A 15,820-nucleotide genomic window follows, 5' to 3' on the forward strand; every position below is an offset into this window, starting at 1 on the left:
TGCACACTGAGAGTGGATTAGATTACTTCAAAAATTAACAAGCAGAGCAAACTTTAAACACAAATGGATATATTATTACTTCGATGTTACACCAGATTTTCATGTTCTCTAATAAATTTATATCGTAGTTGACTAAAATAATGATTCCCCCCCTTCCACGAAAATAGTCCCCCTGTCTTAATATCCACGTATATTCTATATCCATTAGAACACATTAGCTGGAACCTCATATGAAAGTAAGTTACACGGAATACCTATTATTATTTAGGGGTGTTGGTATACATATCAACTTATATGTCTATCTATAATATACACTTAGGTGAATTAGTATATATTGCTATTTACTAACGATAGCCTAAACTTCAATATCATAGCGTTGTAATTATCACTGTTCGGTTGTCTGTTTTGTACAACAAATTAGAAAAAGTCATATTAAATTTTAAATGTTCCAAAGTCTATTTCTACAAGGTAAATGTGTGTATATTACTTATGGTCCAATTTAGTACATTAATGTTACATTTGATGTTATAGATATTTTATTAAGGTCTAACTAATAAAAAAGACAAATATATTTATTTGTACTTTTTTAACTACGTAGATTCTCGGTCTACTAGGTTTCTGTAATCTAAAAACTGGATTATTAAACCATGAATTATTCTAGTTTTAAACATTGAACTTAAGCCCATAAAATTGTTCATGCATATTTATAAAAGAAAGGGGCTTATGGGGATTATTTCAAAGAAAGACGCATTAAAACTTTGAAGATAAAAAATAGGTTTAGGAAAATCATTCTGAAATAAAAATGTAGGAAGTATGTTTGTTTGTCTGTTGCTGAGAACTTGATCTAATTTTGAGGATGGTTAGATAACCCACATGAGATATGAACGACCCCTTTTGAAAAAAATCTACTGCCATCTTCTTATCTATATACGTAATATAATGTAATTTACCATGCAGGGGTATGTGGAACCCTTGGAGGGTAAAGGGAAAGCAGGCCTTCCTAATTACAATTTCAAGGTGAAAGGGGTGAGGCAGTTGACAGCCCTCTCCAGCAAGCCACTTTCTTTATAGTTATATAATATCCATTAATGTTATTACTGTTCTATAAATAATACCTATCACAGATAAAATAAATGTAACTATTTTTAGGACGTACATCCAGCGTAGCCCAATCTAGAACCCCGATTGTGGAAGTCCAGCCAACAAAATCTCTAGCTGGCAAAGGTTCTGTCATTGGAGCAACATTAAAGATTGGAGGTAGGTCATGACTTTATTGATTTACTAAAACAAGGACGATTACGTTCAACTTTTACAAAGTATACTTTATTACATTTTTTCATTTGTCCGTACGTCCATCAAGTTCTAGGAATGTAAGTATGTGCTTAAACAGTATCCTGTATCTGATTAATTTTGCAACAAGTTTTGATGCAGTTTATTTTTTACTTCTATATCTATATTTGCCTATTAAGTGCTATGTTATTTTGACGTAACATGTATTGGTTATTAAAACTTAAATTTATCACAGGAGAAGATGTTTTCAACAGATATGAAGCTACAGCCGTGCCAGTCAAATCATTACTAAGGTTGGTAATTATTTTGTGTGCCTAAAGGGATGAGACAATAGACGATAAATTGGTGTACATCCCCAATGATGATAAACAAAATTACCGTTTTCCAACTTAATAGTTTTGAAAACTGAAAACTAATAAAAGGAGAGACAGTTTTTAGGTCCACAAATGATGGGAGGGATTTATAAAACTTTTGGTAACAGAATCATTTTGTGCAATGCCCCTTTCCTCCCTGTAATTTTTATATTGGTTGGAATAATCTACTATTATTCCTTCTTCTATCCCTGCTTCTAAATATAAGAATATAAATTTGGGAGAGTTCATTTTATAATTCATTGTCATATCCTTGAACATAAATATTTGTACGCAAATGTTTAATATATGAGTTGTGTATTCAAGTTGAGAATCTAATAAAAAATAACTAGGCCAAATGCAGGGAGGGATCATACATTGGGCTGTTTATTACACAAGTCCCCAAAGTCTTATATTAACGTTTTCTCGTTTTTGTCTTAACATCCTTGGGAACTTTCATTGATTTTTGATTAGTTGGTTTATTTAGTTGAGTGTCAAAACGTTTCAACCACTAATTGTAATTTACAAAAAGGGTAATTTTCACTGTTATCATTGGGGATGTACATAAATTTATCTGCCATTGTATTATCCCTTTAGATCTCTGGCCAAGTATGTATGTATTTTAGTTAAATATGATTTATTAGAAACGTTGCACATTACACAATTTCATTTTCTTAAAAAAAACACGAGAAAAAAATATAGATAACAACATTCATGAAAGCGTAAAAAAGAAAATCAGGAATTAGGACTTTAGGTCATTAGCATAGAGATTTATAAAATATGTAAAAAAGCTTTTCTTTAAAATTAATGCTATTTTTCATTAACTAATTATTACCTACAATGTTTCGGAGCCGTTTGATTTTGGTGCGGCTCCGGCTCCGCGGAGCCGTCTGTGATGATAGCAACTCCAGCTCCGGCTCCGACCTAAAATCATGAAAAAACTCGACATATTTTTTCCCACGTCTATTTTTGACTTTTGAAGGTTTTAAAAGTTAAATTTTTGATAAAAATGGACTTGAAAAACCTAATAGGAGCATTTGCACATGACAAAACAGAGTTACCAAATTATAATTTATAAAAATCTCTTTATTTATATAATTTTTAACGAAAATTACGGCTCCGGCTCCAGCAAAATATGGCGGCTCCACGGCTCCCGGCTACGGCTCCGAAACACTGAATACCTCAGTTGAAAGATATTTTGATAATTATTTATTTTTTCTTCTAATTTAGTGAACAAAACGAGGCCGCAACTTCCAGCAGTAGTAGACCACGTGACCCGTCCCTTGCCAGCCTTGTACCTGGAGTTCCAACTGGAACCGGGACCCGGATCAAGCCTGGACCAACCAGACGGCCACAGGCACCACCTGTCAGGATTGATACCTGTATTGTGGGTGATAATAATACCTGTAAGGTAAAGCTATTTAAAATTTTATTTTTATACTCCAAAATTATTTATCCAAATTTATTCAATCTTTTTGCTCTTTGACCGATTTCAAAATCGAAGATTTCTTGACATTTTGCTTGACAACTAAATAAAGCTTCTTGTACATGAAATGAAATATTGGATTGTAAATTTTAATGGTACCCAAAGTTTTAAACACTTTAAAAACACATAAGTTAACTTAAAATCTTTAGATATTTTTGTTTAATACTAAATCTACAGAAGGGTAATTTTGTTTCTCAAAACTAATATAGCGTCTAATGTCTTGACTAAAGTAATAAATGTAATCAGAAAAAAATCTAAACATAATTTTATACTTGATTTTAGTCTGAATACCATGAAGTATGTTTAACAATGCTTGGAGTATCTTCCTGTTACTGTAAACCTGGATATGGAAGGAAACACCATCGACACAAGTGTAAAAGTAAGCTTTTCATCACGGATTTGAATCCGATAAATTTCCGCTGGATAAAAGCAGGTTCTTAACAGAGATATAAAAATATCTAGAATTGTTTTATACAAATTGCTAACGATAAAGTAATCGAAAATTGTCTGCTTAGTCCACTAGGTTCTACCTTTCATGGCCGATCACAGAAAAATATTTTCATATCCGTGGCTAACTCTCTATAAAACCATACTGAAAGCATTTATATAAGAAAGGTTTTTCTAAATTCTTATCTTTTTTTGCGAGTTCCTTTTTCATGTACAATATTGAAGAAATAAGTAAATCTCAGGAATAAATACTAATTTTATAATTTGTCCATTAAATTTTATCATATCTCTCAGTAGCAGGTTGATAGTTTTAGTTGACATATTAGTTGACATAGTTAGACATATCTATCTATCTATCTATCTATCTATCTATCTATCTATCTATCTATCTATCTATCTATCTATCTATCTATCTATCTATCTATCTATCTTTCTATCTATCTATCTATCTATCTATCTATCTATCTATCTATCTATCTATCTATCTATCTATCTATCTATCTATCTATCTATCTATCTATCTATCTATCTATCTATCTATCTATCTTTCTATCTATCTATCTATCTATCTATCTATCTATCTATCTATCTATCTATCTATCTATCTATCTATCTATCTATCTATCTATCTATCTATCTATCTATCTATCTATCTATCTATCTATCTATCTATCTATCTATCTATCTATCTAGGAACAGTGAAGTTGTTGATGTCTGTAAAGTTGGACAGAATGAAGGAAATTAGCTTTTATATCTAAACAGATAATACACAGAGTTTACAAAGACACACACTCACCCACACACATACACACACACACACACACACACACAAACCCTCACAATATACACAGAAACATGGACACAAATCTTTCGGACACGTATACCCCTATTTTCATTACGATACAATACTTCTTAGACAGATATAGTATATAATATAGACAAGTTTTAGTCCATTTATTTTGAGAAGGGGGGGGGGGGGGAGTAATCAAACTGATACAGACCAAAAAAATATTTTTTCAAGAAAAAAGGGTTAGAGCCCCTTTCCGTGACTAGTGCTGTGGTCCAAACATATGTTTCAAGGAAAGCACAAAACAGCTACTACAGTAGTTAGCAGGATCTTAAGAAACAGACAAAATGATACTTTACATTATAATAAAAGCTAATTTGTTGAATAAACAGGACAAACAATTGATCTGGAATTCAGGCTATACAGATCCAGACTCTGACGAATACCAAATTCTGGAGGGAGAGGCCAGCTACGCGGTAAGTTTCAGTTCTTGTAATATTTTTTAAAGGGCATAATTGGTGGATGGTCGGGAGGTAATGTGATTTTCAGTATGCCTTCAAAACCAATTAATATCATATTTAGCAATATTGAATCATGTTTCTTATATCGTATTATAGAATTTTAGTTTTTCATTTTTCCTTTTACCATTCGCAGAAAGCTGTCCATAATACGATGCGACAAATAACCATTATAGATTTTATTATTCAATTGTATAATGTCATATAAAATTGATATTAAGTTATTAAAAGCGCCTTAATACTTTAATTTGGTGGTTTAAAAGAGGTCTTAAAAAATATGAATAAATCCTTTTCTCAAAAAGATTATCAAAATTATGGAAAAAACGCCAAATAAAAAATTAGAATGTCTAAAATGGTCTTAAGAAAGAAAGAAATTATGTTAAGCCATAAATAATTTATTTTACCACGAAGAAATTCAAATTAATGAACTAAGTTGAAACAAAACATGCCACTGGGACCACTATGTTTAATCAATTTTATATATGTTGTTGACAATTTTACTACATAAAAATAAAACACAAAAGTTTTTTTTTAAATTAGGGGTAATGATGTAATACCCCTTTACATCATTTTCATTTTTGATTTTTTTTTATGATCAATTCTTTTGACAGCAAAATTCAATATTTTTCTTCAGACTACAGACACTTTCATAGACAACCCATACAAAAGCATTACAGAAAACCAATCATTTTATTACAGTATCCTTTTCAGAAAGTTCTAAAAAAGTTATTTACCAGTATTTGAGCATTTTTGATCTCTACAATACGTGCCCAAAGTTTTTAAAGTTAACGACAGAGATGATTTAATTATAAAACTTTGGGTACCATTATTACTTAAAGTAAATGGTTCCCTTTCTTAGAAATGATAGAATAATAATTAATCTTAATTTAGATTGACTCTGCCATGTCCCTAACATCGTTGTCCAACCTGTACATGGGGACCAGCATCAACACCTTCTACCCGCTGGCCAACACAGTCACCGTCAACACCACCCTCGAGTTACTGGAGAATGGGTACACCACGTCCAATCTTGTCAAGAGAGACCTCGAGAAGAAATTGGTGGATGTTATACAGGAAAACACATTTGTCATCACATATTTTTTTTCTATTTGTTTTAGACAAAATATGATACACTCGACTGCTATATAAGATAGATGGCTGATGAATTAGCATGTACTCTAAACTCAATTTGTCCTTATGTCAATAATATTTCATTTCTTAGAAGTAAAGTAAGTTTGAGATTTGCTTCAGAAGTCAATAAAATATTTCTCGTATTCATTCGAATCCGGTGGATAGGAACCAGTTCTCATGCATACGAAAAAACTATGTCTAGCATTGTATTATATCCAGCTTTCTACGAATATAAATATGTACAATCATAAGATTAAAACCGGTATTTTTAGCCAGCGCCTTCGGCACTTTGGGGCTTAAAAAACTAGTTTTAATTTTATAATTGTACATTCTATATCCGCAGAAAGCTGTTTATAATACGATGCGAGAAATAACTATTCTCTTTTTGATAGTGATCTACTCTATACTACACCCTTTATTTGTAAATGTAAATGTTTTTCTTGCCTTTAACCTGAAAATAATACAAAGTTGCTTTATAAAACTACATGCATAATAAATGTATAACAAACCCAACTGGGAAAATGCTTACTACCTTTATCAAATTATAGATTACTATTATTAAAAGGAATAGTTAAATATCAGTTATTTTTTAGATATTATAAAAATATGTGATACATCTTCAATTTCTTTAAAATAACTTTATCTTTTGTATAATCAACTGATATATTACTGGCGGTCACGCCCTCAAGGGCCTATAAGGGTAATTGAAGATGGGGGGGGGGGGGGGGAGTTCGACCCAAAATTTTAATTTTATTTTTTAGAATTTTAGAACAAACCTAAATAATTTTATTCATCATTAACTTCACCGTCTGCTTTGTGTTGATTATTTTTAGTCTGTCTGCTACGAGTAAAACAAATTTAGCGTTATTCTGAGCTAGTAACCAAACTTCTAAAAATTAGCCTAAATAAACAAAATTGCGTTGGTTGTAGTACCTAAATTCTAGACAACAAAATTTTAGATCCATTGTCCCATCCCTATTTCCCTGATAATCCTACAGGTTCCAGGTATGATCTGGAGGAAAATGTAGGAATAAATAAATATTGTATCTTGTGTATGATAAATGTTTTGTTGTTGTGCAGGCCAGAGGAAATAATATTGGTGATGGAAATTTATATGTTGCAGGACTATACAATCCTATACCTGAAATTAAGGTCAGTTATTATAGGCGCAGCTTCTCTATAATTATCTGTATAATTACTGTATTATTGTTTACTGTTAATTATATATTATTTTATAAAATTCTAACAATATCCAGAAAAACATAAATACTCATTATTAGTATTGAAAATGTTAAGATTATATTTTTTGAGCAGTGACAAGTTGGTGTATGTGGGGGGGGTCATCATCCTCCCTAAAAGAAGATATTAGAAGGAAGTACTTTTCCTTTTTTAATTCATACCCCGAGTGATTTCCTGTTCACGCCACTGATTCTAAATTATACTATGTATACTTTATTATGCATAAGATAAAGGGTGCAAAAGATCTATTTGAAACTAGAAATAAATGTGCTTGCAAAAAAATCATGCAATGGAAAAATCTTTTGTACAGAATAAACTCTATTCAGTTAGAAGCATGAATAGGCTCCTATGTAGTTGAAGAATTTATTTACTTTATTGTCTAGTTTAGTCATCACACTTATGTTAAAGTTGACAAGTCTACTATTAAGGATTATGTATAATAATTTATCGCATCCTTTTATAGACAGCTTTCCTCCAACAAAGTCCTGGGCTAACAAAACTTAATTTAAAAAAATAATTTTATAAATTTATTTCAATATTCGATAAAATTGTCTGTAATACAATGCCATAGATGATTTTTCAGTATAGCAGAGAACTGATTCTAATACTGCGGATATTTATTTGTTTCGAAGCCACACTAGATTTTTAGCAATATGTATAATAGGATAAAAAGGAGAAACCATGTTTGAATGTACTTCTATTATTGCAAGCAATTTATTTATAAGTTTTAGAACAGATTTGTGTGAAGATTTATCGATATAACCCTTTTATTTGTTATTGGTCAAACCGCACTTTCCCCCAAACACAACCAACGAAAAAAAATAAATGTCTTAAAATGTACTAAGAAAAATGCCTGACACATATCTTAAAATTACAGGAAACCTTATTTAATCTAGATCTTAATCTAAACAAAATATCTTCCAAGACAATTTCTTTAAAAGTTACATTAATAGTGCATTCGTAATTATTATTATTTTGCTTACTATCTGCTAAGTCTCTATCATCTAGGAGCTCTATTTTCAAAGGGGTTAGATAAATAGGTTAAAACCCTGGGCCATGAAATTAGTTATTGAAATCTCAAGATTCAGACAAAAAACCCTTACTATTTTATAAATAGTATTTGTCACCACTTTTTGTCACTTTTATGCATGGCAAAAAAAATTTCTTCGAGTGCAATATCCTTTGTGACCCTGATATTATGTTTGAGTCAATAAGTTAAGTTAGTTTGTCAGGGATCGAAAGGGATAAGACAATGGTCGATAAATTGATGTACACCCCCAATGATTATACACAAAATTATACCCTTACAATTAGTGATTGAAACGTTTGTACACTAAACTTAATGAACCAACCTATTAAAATCCAATAAAAGTCCCTAAAGTTGTTAAGCCAAAGAGTAAGAAATGGTTATTATAAAACTTTGGAAACCAGTATAATAAATATCCCAATGTCCCCTTCTTCCCTTATTATTGTTGCAACTATATATAGTAGAGAGCTATATATTTTATCATGGAATGGTCGATGTGCATTAATTTCCTCAAAAGTATTACATGATCGAATCATAAGATCCACAATCAACAAAAAATACAAATGTATTTTTTTGGCAACACTTTGCTGGGAGGGATATAAACATTGGACTGTAAACTATACTGGTACCCAAAGTTTTATAAATTATATCTTATTCGTAGGTTCAGAAAATTGCAGTACTTTAATTGAATATTTAAATTGGTGGGTTACAAACAATTTTGTCAAAACTTTTCAACTTTAATCTACGTGGGCAAGTTTATTTTCATGAAAGGAAATGTATATTAATTCATCCACCATTGTCTTATCCTTATCCTTGAACAATGATATACAGAATTGAATGCACACTGTAATAGCCAATTCAGGCCAACTACAAATAATAATATTTGGGCTCAAGAAAATATTGTGCAAAATTCTTAAGTTATAGGTTGCATTATTATATCATGAAATATAGGATTTATAATTTTACTCAAACTTATATTATTTAATAATGAAAATCAACTTTTCTTTTGTTGTCATATACTTTTTTAAACTGTTAAATTTTTCTTAATAATTTATAGTAATTTATGATTTTGATTTCAATCCGTCAATAAAAAGTTTACGAATAAGGCACTGGGGAACAAATTTGTGTACATCCTCAATTATGATGTACAAAATCAACCCTTCAGTAATCTAAAATTAAAGCTGAAAAGGTTTGGACACTGCTACTTATTAAGCAAACTTATTAAGAAAAGATTTGCTACCTAAACAACCAAAACTATTAATAAATATTTAAATTAAGGATCTGGACGAATGTTTGGACCCTGTGTATAACGACTGCGGAGAAAACAGTATTTGCATAAACACATTTGGAGGATTTCTATGCGAGTGTAAAAAAGGTAATTATGTGGCTAGTGATAGGATACAGTATTCTAAAAAAATATCTGTTACAGAATATTATTGTAATCGCAAAAAAGCTATAAGTTTAAAGGATGTAAACGGCCTAACGGCTAAACGCACATATCATGTTCGCCTATCATCAAACCGACAAACAAAGGCCTAAATATGATCTGGAATAGTCTAAACTTAATTATACAAAGTAATCACGTAGCCCATACAAATGCGCGAAAAAGACTTTTTACGCGTATTTATTACAATATGCGGACAGGACATAGACGTTCAGAGGTTTGGCAGTTTTAGGAAATAATCTATTCCAGCTACATTTTACTATAAACTCCATCTGGTCCTGCTATTTATTTTGCAAAAGAAAATTATTGCCATAAGTAGCCATAAGTTTCAAATTTTTACATTCTATTATAAAAAGGAAATGAATAAAAATCATTTTTAAAGTTTTATCTTTTCGAAAACATTTAGCCATTCTTAGAATTTACATATATAAATACAAATAGCTTGCCTTAAAGCATTAGATTAACATACAATTGTTAAAATATACATTACTTTTCGTTCGAGAATTTCAATTTCTAAAAATTAATAAAAAAATTATTGAAGTTTTATCTTTAAAGTAATACGTTGTCTGGCAATAATTCATTATTTTTCATTGTCTCCCTTTATCTCTGAAAATTAATAGCCTTTACTGATTCTAGGCTATGGTGACCGCTATGCTGGTGATGCCGAGAGGTCAGGACGTGAGTGCGAGAGTTGTCCAGATGATCATTGTAACAGCAGAGGTACCTGCAGTTTTCTGGATGGCAATAGGGTTTGTCAATGTGAAGGTAGAAATGTATTTGTTATCTTGTTATTGATTCGCTTTATATAGATTTTGTTATCCTTGTTATTTTTTATTTTACAATTAAAAGTGTCCTTAACTTTCTAAAATTGCCTTTTAAGCAGCGAAACTGCTCTATAATTAATTTTGTCTGTCAGTCTGTACCGTAATGGAACAAATGTGATTTCCTCGGCTGCAGTTCAACCTAGACGGCTCACCTTTTTGTGAAGATACCACTAATATATAGATGTTGTCATCCATGTTTATTGCTTTCTTCTAGCTGTGGAGCTTTATCTTCAAACTTTTATATTACATTCTTTTAGCTAATTTTATAAATATTTAAGGAAATTATTACGGGGATCAATGCGAGGTTGATGGCGAGGTTCTTGCAGTGGCTGTGGGTGCCAGTGTGGCAGCTGTCATCATCATTCTACTCACTCTTATCTGCCTCTGTATGTGGAGGTAAGAATATTTATAAATTGATGGGGGATGCCGCGTTATTCACCCCCTCTCCAAAAAAATAATGCCATTAAAAACACAGTAATGGCATAGAATTTAGTGTTCTTTTATTTGATGGCTTTAATATTGCTGCGCAAATTAAGGACAAGATTGTTGACTCGAACTGTTGACATTTAGAATTTACAATGTATTTTTCGTATAAAATGTACTTTAAGTGCAAAATAGCCGTTTATAGGAGCAACAATTCCTGGAACATTTAATTTCTGTGAGATACCACCTCCCCCCCCCCCCCCTCCAATTTTAGCCATTTTTCATTATGGAAAAACTCCCTAGAGGGACATAGAACCCAATACAAAATTTTAATAATATTAATATTAATTTGCACCCCTAAACCAAAATAGTAGCTGCACCCCTTTTTTGTGAAGTGTGTAATATTGTATCATTGAAAATATTTGTGTGTGTGTGTTTGTCTGTGTGTGTGTGAGTTTGTGTATTTTTTTTGTGGTTGGGAGTGGTTTTTACTCTTTTCAGGTGTAACAAGAAATAATTTCCATAAATAGCGCAGCAGTATCTGATATAGAAAATAACAGTAAATTATAATACAGTAAAATTTAAAGACTCTTGTTATTAATTCAGCGAATAAATAGACTAAATGACGTACGGACACATGTTAATTATATAGTAGCTGCGCTACTAAAAATTGGATCTTGTGTGATGCAGGGACAGGATGCATTAAACAATTTCTTCTTCCTTCATGTAACAAAAGAAATTGCAATTTTCTTTTTAACAAGATTTTGAAAAGGGATAGTTTTTAATCTTTCTTGTTATATCAAAGTGTAACCATATCAAAGACCAAATTTTTTTCAAGTTTTTGCAATATTTTAAAGAAATTTATTATTTTTCAGCCGCCGCTGGAAACGTGAACAAGAAAAGGTGGAGCTCTCACGTGGGTACAGCAGACCCTTTATTGTGGGCACCCTGCCCCCTCCTCCCTCCACATATCACACAAAAATGCCCCCCGCCCCGACCTGGGCTCCGCCCCCCACCTCAAACATTTATGGGACAAGATGGCCTGAGCCACAACAAAATATTTATGCGGTAAGCGCTTTTTTTTTATCTATTACTCATATTAGGGTGTTATTCCACAAAGCGTCTTGATGAGCACAAATACCTTACGCCCTTATTTTAAAAGAAAATAGATGAGAGACATAATATTTGATTTGTTTCTTAATTTAATTAGTTCAGGTTAGAGTAGGTTATATTATGTGATTGTTTGCTCTGTTGGTGTTAGACATAGGTGAAAAAATTGCTTCCTACTCAATTAATTTTTATAAAAGGGGGAGGGGATCAGTGTTCGAGAGACACTTTTTGTTTAAGCACCCACATTTTTTTATGTTTCTATGTACAAATATTTAAATTTTAGAAGTTTGTTTTATTGTATCTATTGCATTTGAAATCATATATATATTGTAATAATTGTAGGTTTGACTATAGCATAGCCTTTGATATGTATATGTAAATTTTAAAATTTTTTCTTAAAAAAATAATACTTAAGTATATAAATATAATCCTTTGTAACTTATCCAGAATTTCTTAATGTTATTGGTGTATTTGCGAGGAAAAAAGCAGAAATATGAAATTTTATCTTATTTATATGTTACTGTCAAATTGAATTTATGCGGATTGTGAAAGGGTCGGAGGATCAATAAGTTAATTTAGAATATTTTCTTCAAATAAGATTTAAATTTTCAAAATTGTTCACATATCTTCGTATGTTTTGTTTGAAAGGGAAAATGAGCAGAAATTACAGATAAAAAAATGCAATAGTTTATTTTATTTTATGTGTATTGTATATTGTATTTGATTGTGCAGTATTTAAATATTTCGGGATCAATGCACTTGTACTTAAACCTTAAATATGTAAGCTGGGCTCGTTACCCGCTCTGGTGTCCAGTGTTTCATACAAAATGGCTGCAGGGTCGGTCACTTTGGATAATGCAGATTTCCATAGAAAAAAATATCTGTATCTTTGGTTGGAAGCTGTTTATAGTGCATACAAAATTATGCCATACATTACAAATGACCAATGATAGGCCGACACATAGACTAAATTACAAATGGCAGGCCAGTATACATTTTAATTGAACTATATAAGGACATTGTGACGTCATTTTTTATAAGGACTACTAAAAGGTTCCTTTATTTGCAACTGGTAAAATCGGGAATAGTCCCTTTCGTAACATCGCCCCATAAGGGGCGATTCGTCATATTTTTATAAATGGCTTTTTATAGGTTATTTTAGGTTAGGTTAGGTTATATTGGGTTAGGTGATTGCCCCACAGGGTTAGGTAATTGGCCCCGTAGAGTTAGAGCCCCCCGCAAGGGCTAGAAAAGCTACTGTGAAAAATACGAAGAATCGCCCCATAAGGTGCGATGATACGAAAGGGACTATACCCGTAAAATCTATATAGAGCTGCTAGATTTTACAATAACAGCTGTTGTTTTATGCCTCAGTAGCTTATTAGCACAATTATTAAAGAATTGGCGGTTCTTCAGTTTTCGTTCCCTAAATTTAAGTACTGTAACAAATTGAGATTTGGGGGTTTAATTGAACGACCCCAGAGAATATTCTATTGCAATGCATTTTAAAATTATGCACCTTTGTTTTAAGTACTAAGTATTATTTTATATTTTTTGTACTTTAATTTTTTTCATAGATTAGTTATTTTTGTTTCTAGTATCAAATATCAATTTAGTTTTCCTTATATTTGTATAAAGAGGTTAATTGATTTATTAGATTATGGATATAGATGTACACTTTCCAAATAGTTTTCTGAAAAATATTAGATTTTAGTGTTTCTTTTGTCCTATTAAGGTGGATTTCTTTGTAATGCCTCTTTATTTTCTTTATTTCTTATATTTCTTTATTTTCTTTTTCTTTTTAGTCTGTCATGTTCCATGGCAGTCAGGAGCCATTGTATATGTCACCCAGTGCAGTGCGTGGCCAAGAACCGGTTTACATGTCCCCCTTAGAGCCTCCTCTCTCTGTGTATGGTACAAGTGGCTTGGGGGCCGGTGGAACTGTCAGCAGTAACGGGGGCGGTCACTCTCTGTACGGAACGATGCCGCGTGTCTATTCCACGCGCCACAGTGGCGGCACTCTAGATTTTGGCTCCCAATTCACCGCCGCAAGATTTCCCACGCAGTATGCAACATTTAGAAAGGAAAAGTTGGGAGCGCGGCCATCTTTAAGAAGCTTGGGACTCATGGAGGAGGATGAATCTGAGGATAAGGTGAGAGTTCTTGAGGATATGGAGGCACAACACAGTGAGGAGGAGGATTCTACCAGTGACAGCGAATCATCTGTCAACTCCCTCAGGGAGAAACTTAAGGATGAAAATTTAACACGAATAACCCGGGGAATCACTTTCCAGACCCTGCGTAGATCACCATCAGTGGCCACAACCACCATCACTAATATGAACACGGGCACAAACCTGCACTACAACCAACAGACAACCAGACAGGCTAACCATCACTACACAGCGGTAGACTTAGATAATGTATTAAATCAAAAGCTTTTTACAAGTCAAAAAATCTAAATATCTAAATAGTTAACTTCCAAATATTTTTAATCTATTTTTTGGTTTCTAAAAAGCTTACTAAAATACTTATTATAGTATTGTAAAATAAATGAATGCTTGTTATGGCTGTTAATAAATATTAACAAATCTGCTTGTGTATTTATAACTAACAAAACTAACCATAATAAACATAAAAAAAAACCAATTAACATCAATAATGCATATAATGAAAAACTAAAAATTAACCTTATAATTCAAGCATGGTATTTACTATAATTTTTTTACTTTACATGTTTAACATATATAACCATGCATGACAAGATTATAATTAAATACTTATTGTTTGATGCTGTGAGTATTGGTGCAAAAAATATGACGTAACAAAAAAAATAGCCAATGAGTGGCCGTTATTGACCAATGGTAAAATTTATAGTGGACTCTCATTGGCTAATTTTTTTTGTTACGTCATATTTTTTGCACCAATACTCACAGCATCTTATTGTTTATGTTAATTTACTGAAAATTAATATTTAATTAAGTTAATTACTTTAATTTTAACATTAGCATGATTTGCTATAACTTTAATATAATTCTAATCTGCTTTAAATGTATCAAAATTAATGTTTAAAATTTTAGGAACCTGGAGTACGCCGTGTGATGGGGTTGCCTCCAGTGCCCGGGAGAAATAATGGAGGCAATAATAGGAATATGGCTCCCCTGCCACCCATCTCAACCATACCTAGACCAAATACATCAATGGGTAAGTTTGTTAAATATAATGGCACAATTATAGTAGCAAGGCCAATCTATCCTAGCCTCTAAAATAGTAAGTTTTTGTTTGTTCATTAAGATCTAGCTAACCACTGAATGTATTTTATGCATAATATAGGTCACCGGATGGGTTTTAGGCTATTTTAATTCAGATTTAGATCTTTGGATAGACTTAGGCTGTTTTTCCTTCCCTCGTATTCTAGATTCTTGGAGCACTGTAATATGATATTTACACACTAAAATGAGCAACAAAAATGCAATAATATACAAACTAATTGCCACAAATTTTACTCATATAAAATTTAAAAGGTAATAAGTAATATTAAACCACGCTCATACATGCATTGTCACAATTATCTATAGACATGCAAAAACACACAGATACACACACATACACAAAAAATCACCTTCTACAATTAAAATAGAACTGATTTATTTTCATAGACAAGAAGGATCATAAGAAAGCGATTTACATAATTTTAAACTATTATTTTAATTTATCTGGTTGTTACGAGATAAAATCTACCTG

At 31.8% G+C, this 15,820-nt stretch overlaps 1 protein-coding gene across 4 annotated transcripts in view; it reads left to right on the forward strand.

Annotated features, from left to right (window-relative positions):
* LOC145329745 (uncharacterized) overlaps positions 1-15,820 on the forward strand; it is a 68,417-nt gene that overhangs the window by 48,689 nt on the left and 3,908 nt on the right. For 2 of the 4 annotated variants that reach the window (XM_080174119.1, XM_080174121.1), the window contains exons 14-27: positions 1,150-1,257; positions 1,526-1,583; positions 2,871-3,051; positions 3,409-3,505; positions 4,267-4,308; positions 4,751-4,836; positions 5,770-5,949; positions 7,087-7,161; positions 9,554-9,650; positions 10,356-10,484; positions 10,822-10,939; positions 11,842-12,034; positions 13,882-14,484; positions 15,157-15,280. In XM_080174119.1, the coding sequence (XP_080030245.1) occupies positions 1,150-1,257; positions 1,526-1,583; positions 2,871-3,051; positions 3,409-3,505; positions 4,267-4,308; positions 4,751-4,836; positions 5,770-5,949; positions 7,087-7,161; positions 9,554-9,650; positions 10,356-10,484; positions 10,822-10,939; positions 11,842-12,034; positions 13,882-14,484; positions 15,157-15,280 (2,091 nt within the window). The remainder of the gene's footprint in view (positions 1-1,149; positions 1,258-1,525; positions 1,584-2,870; positions 3,052-3,408; positions 3,506-4,266; positions 4,309-4,750; positions 4,837-5,769; positions 5,950-7,086; positions 7,162-9,553; positions 9,651-10,355; positions 10,485-10,821; positions 10,940-11,841; positions 12,035-13,881; positions 14,485-15,156; positions 15,281-15,820) is intronic. The other 2 variants (XM_080174122.1, XM_080174123.1) reach the window with 2 other exon arrangements.

This window comes from Acartia tonsa, chromosome 10, assembly GCF_053477335.1.
Source record: "Acartia tonsa isolate MP-2025a chromosome 10, ASM5347733v1, whole genome shotgun sequence".
Classification (NCBI taxonomy): domain Eukaryota; kingdom Metazoa; phylum Arthropoda; class Copepoda; order Calanoida; family Acartiidae; genus Acartia; species Acartia tonsa.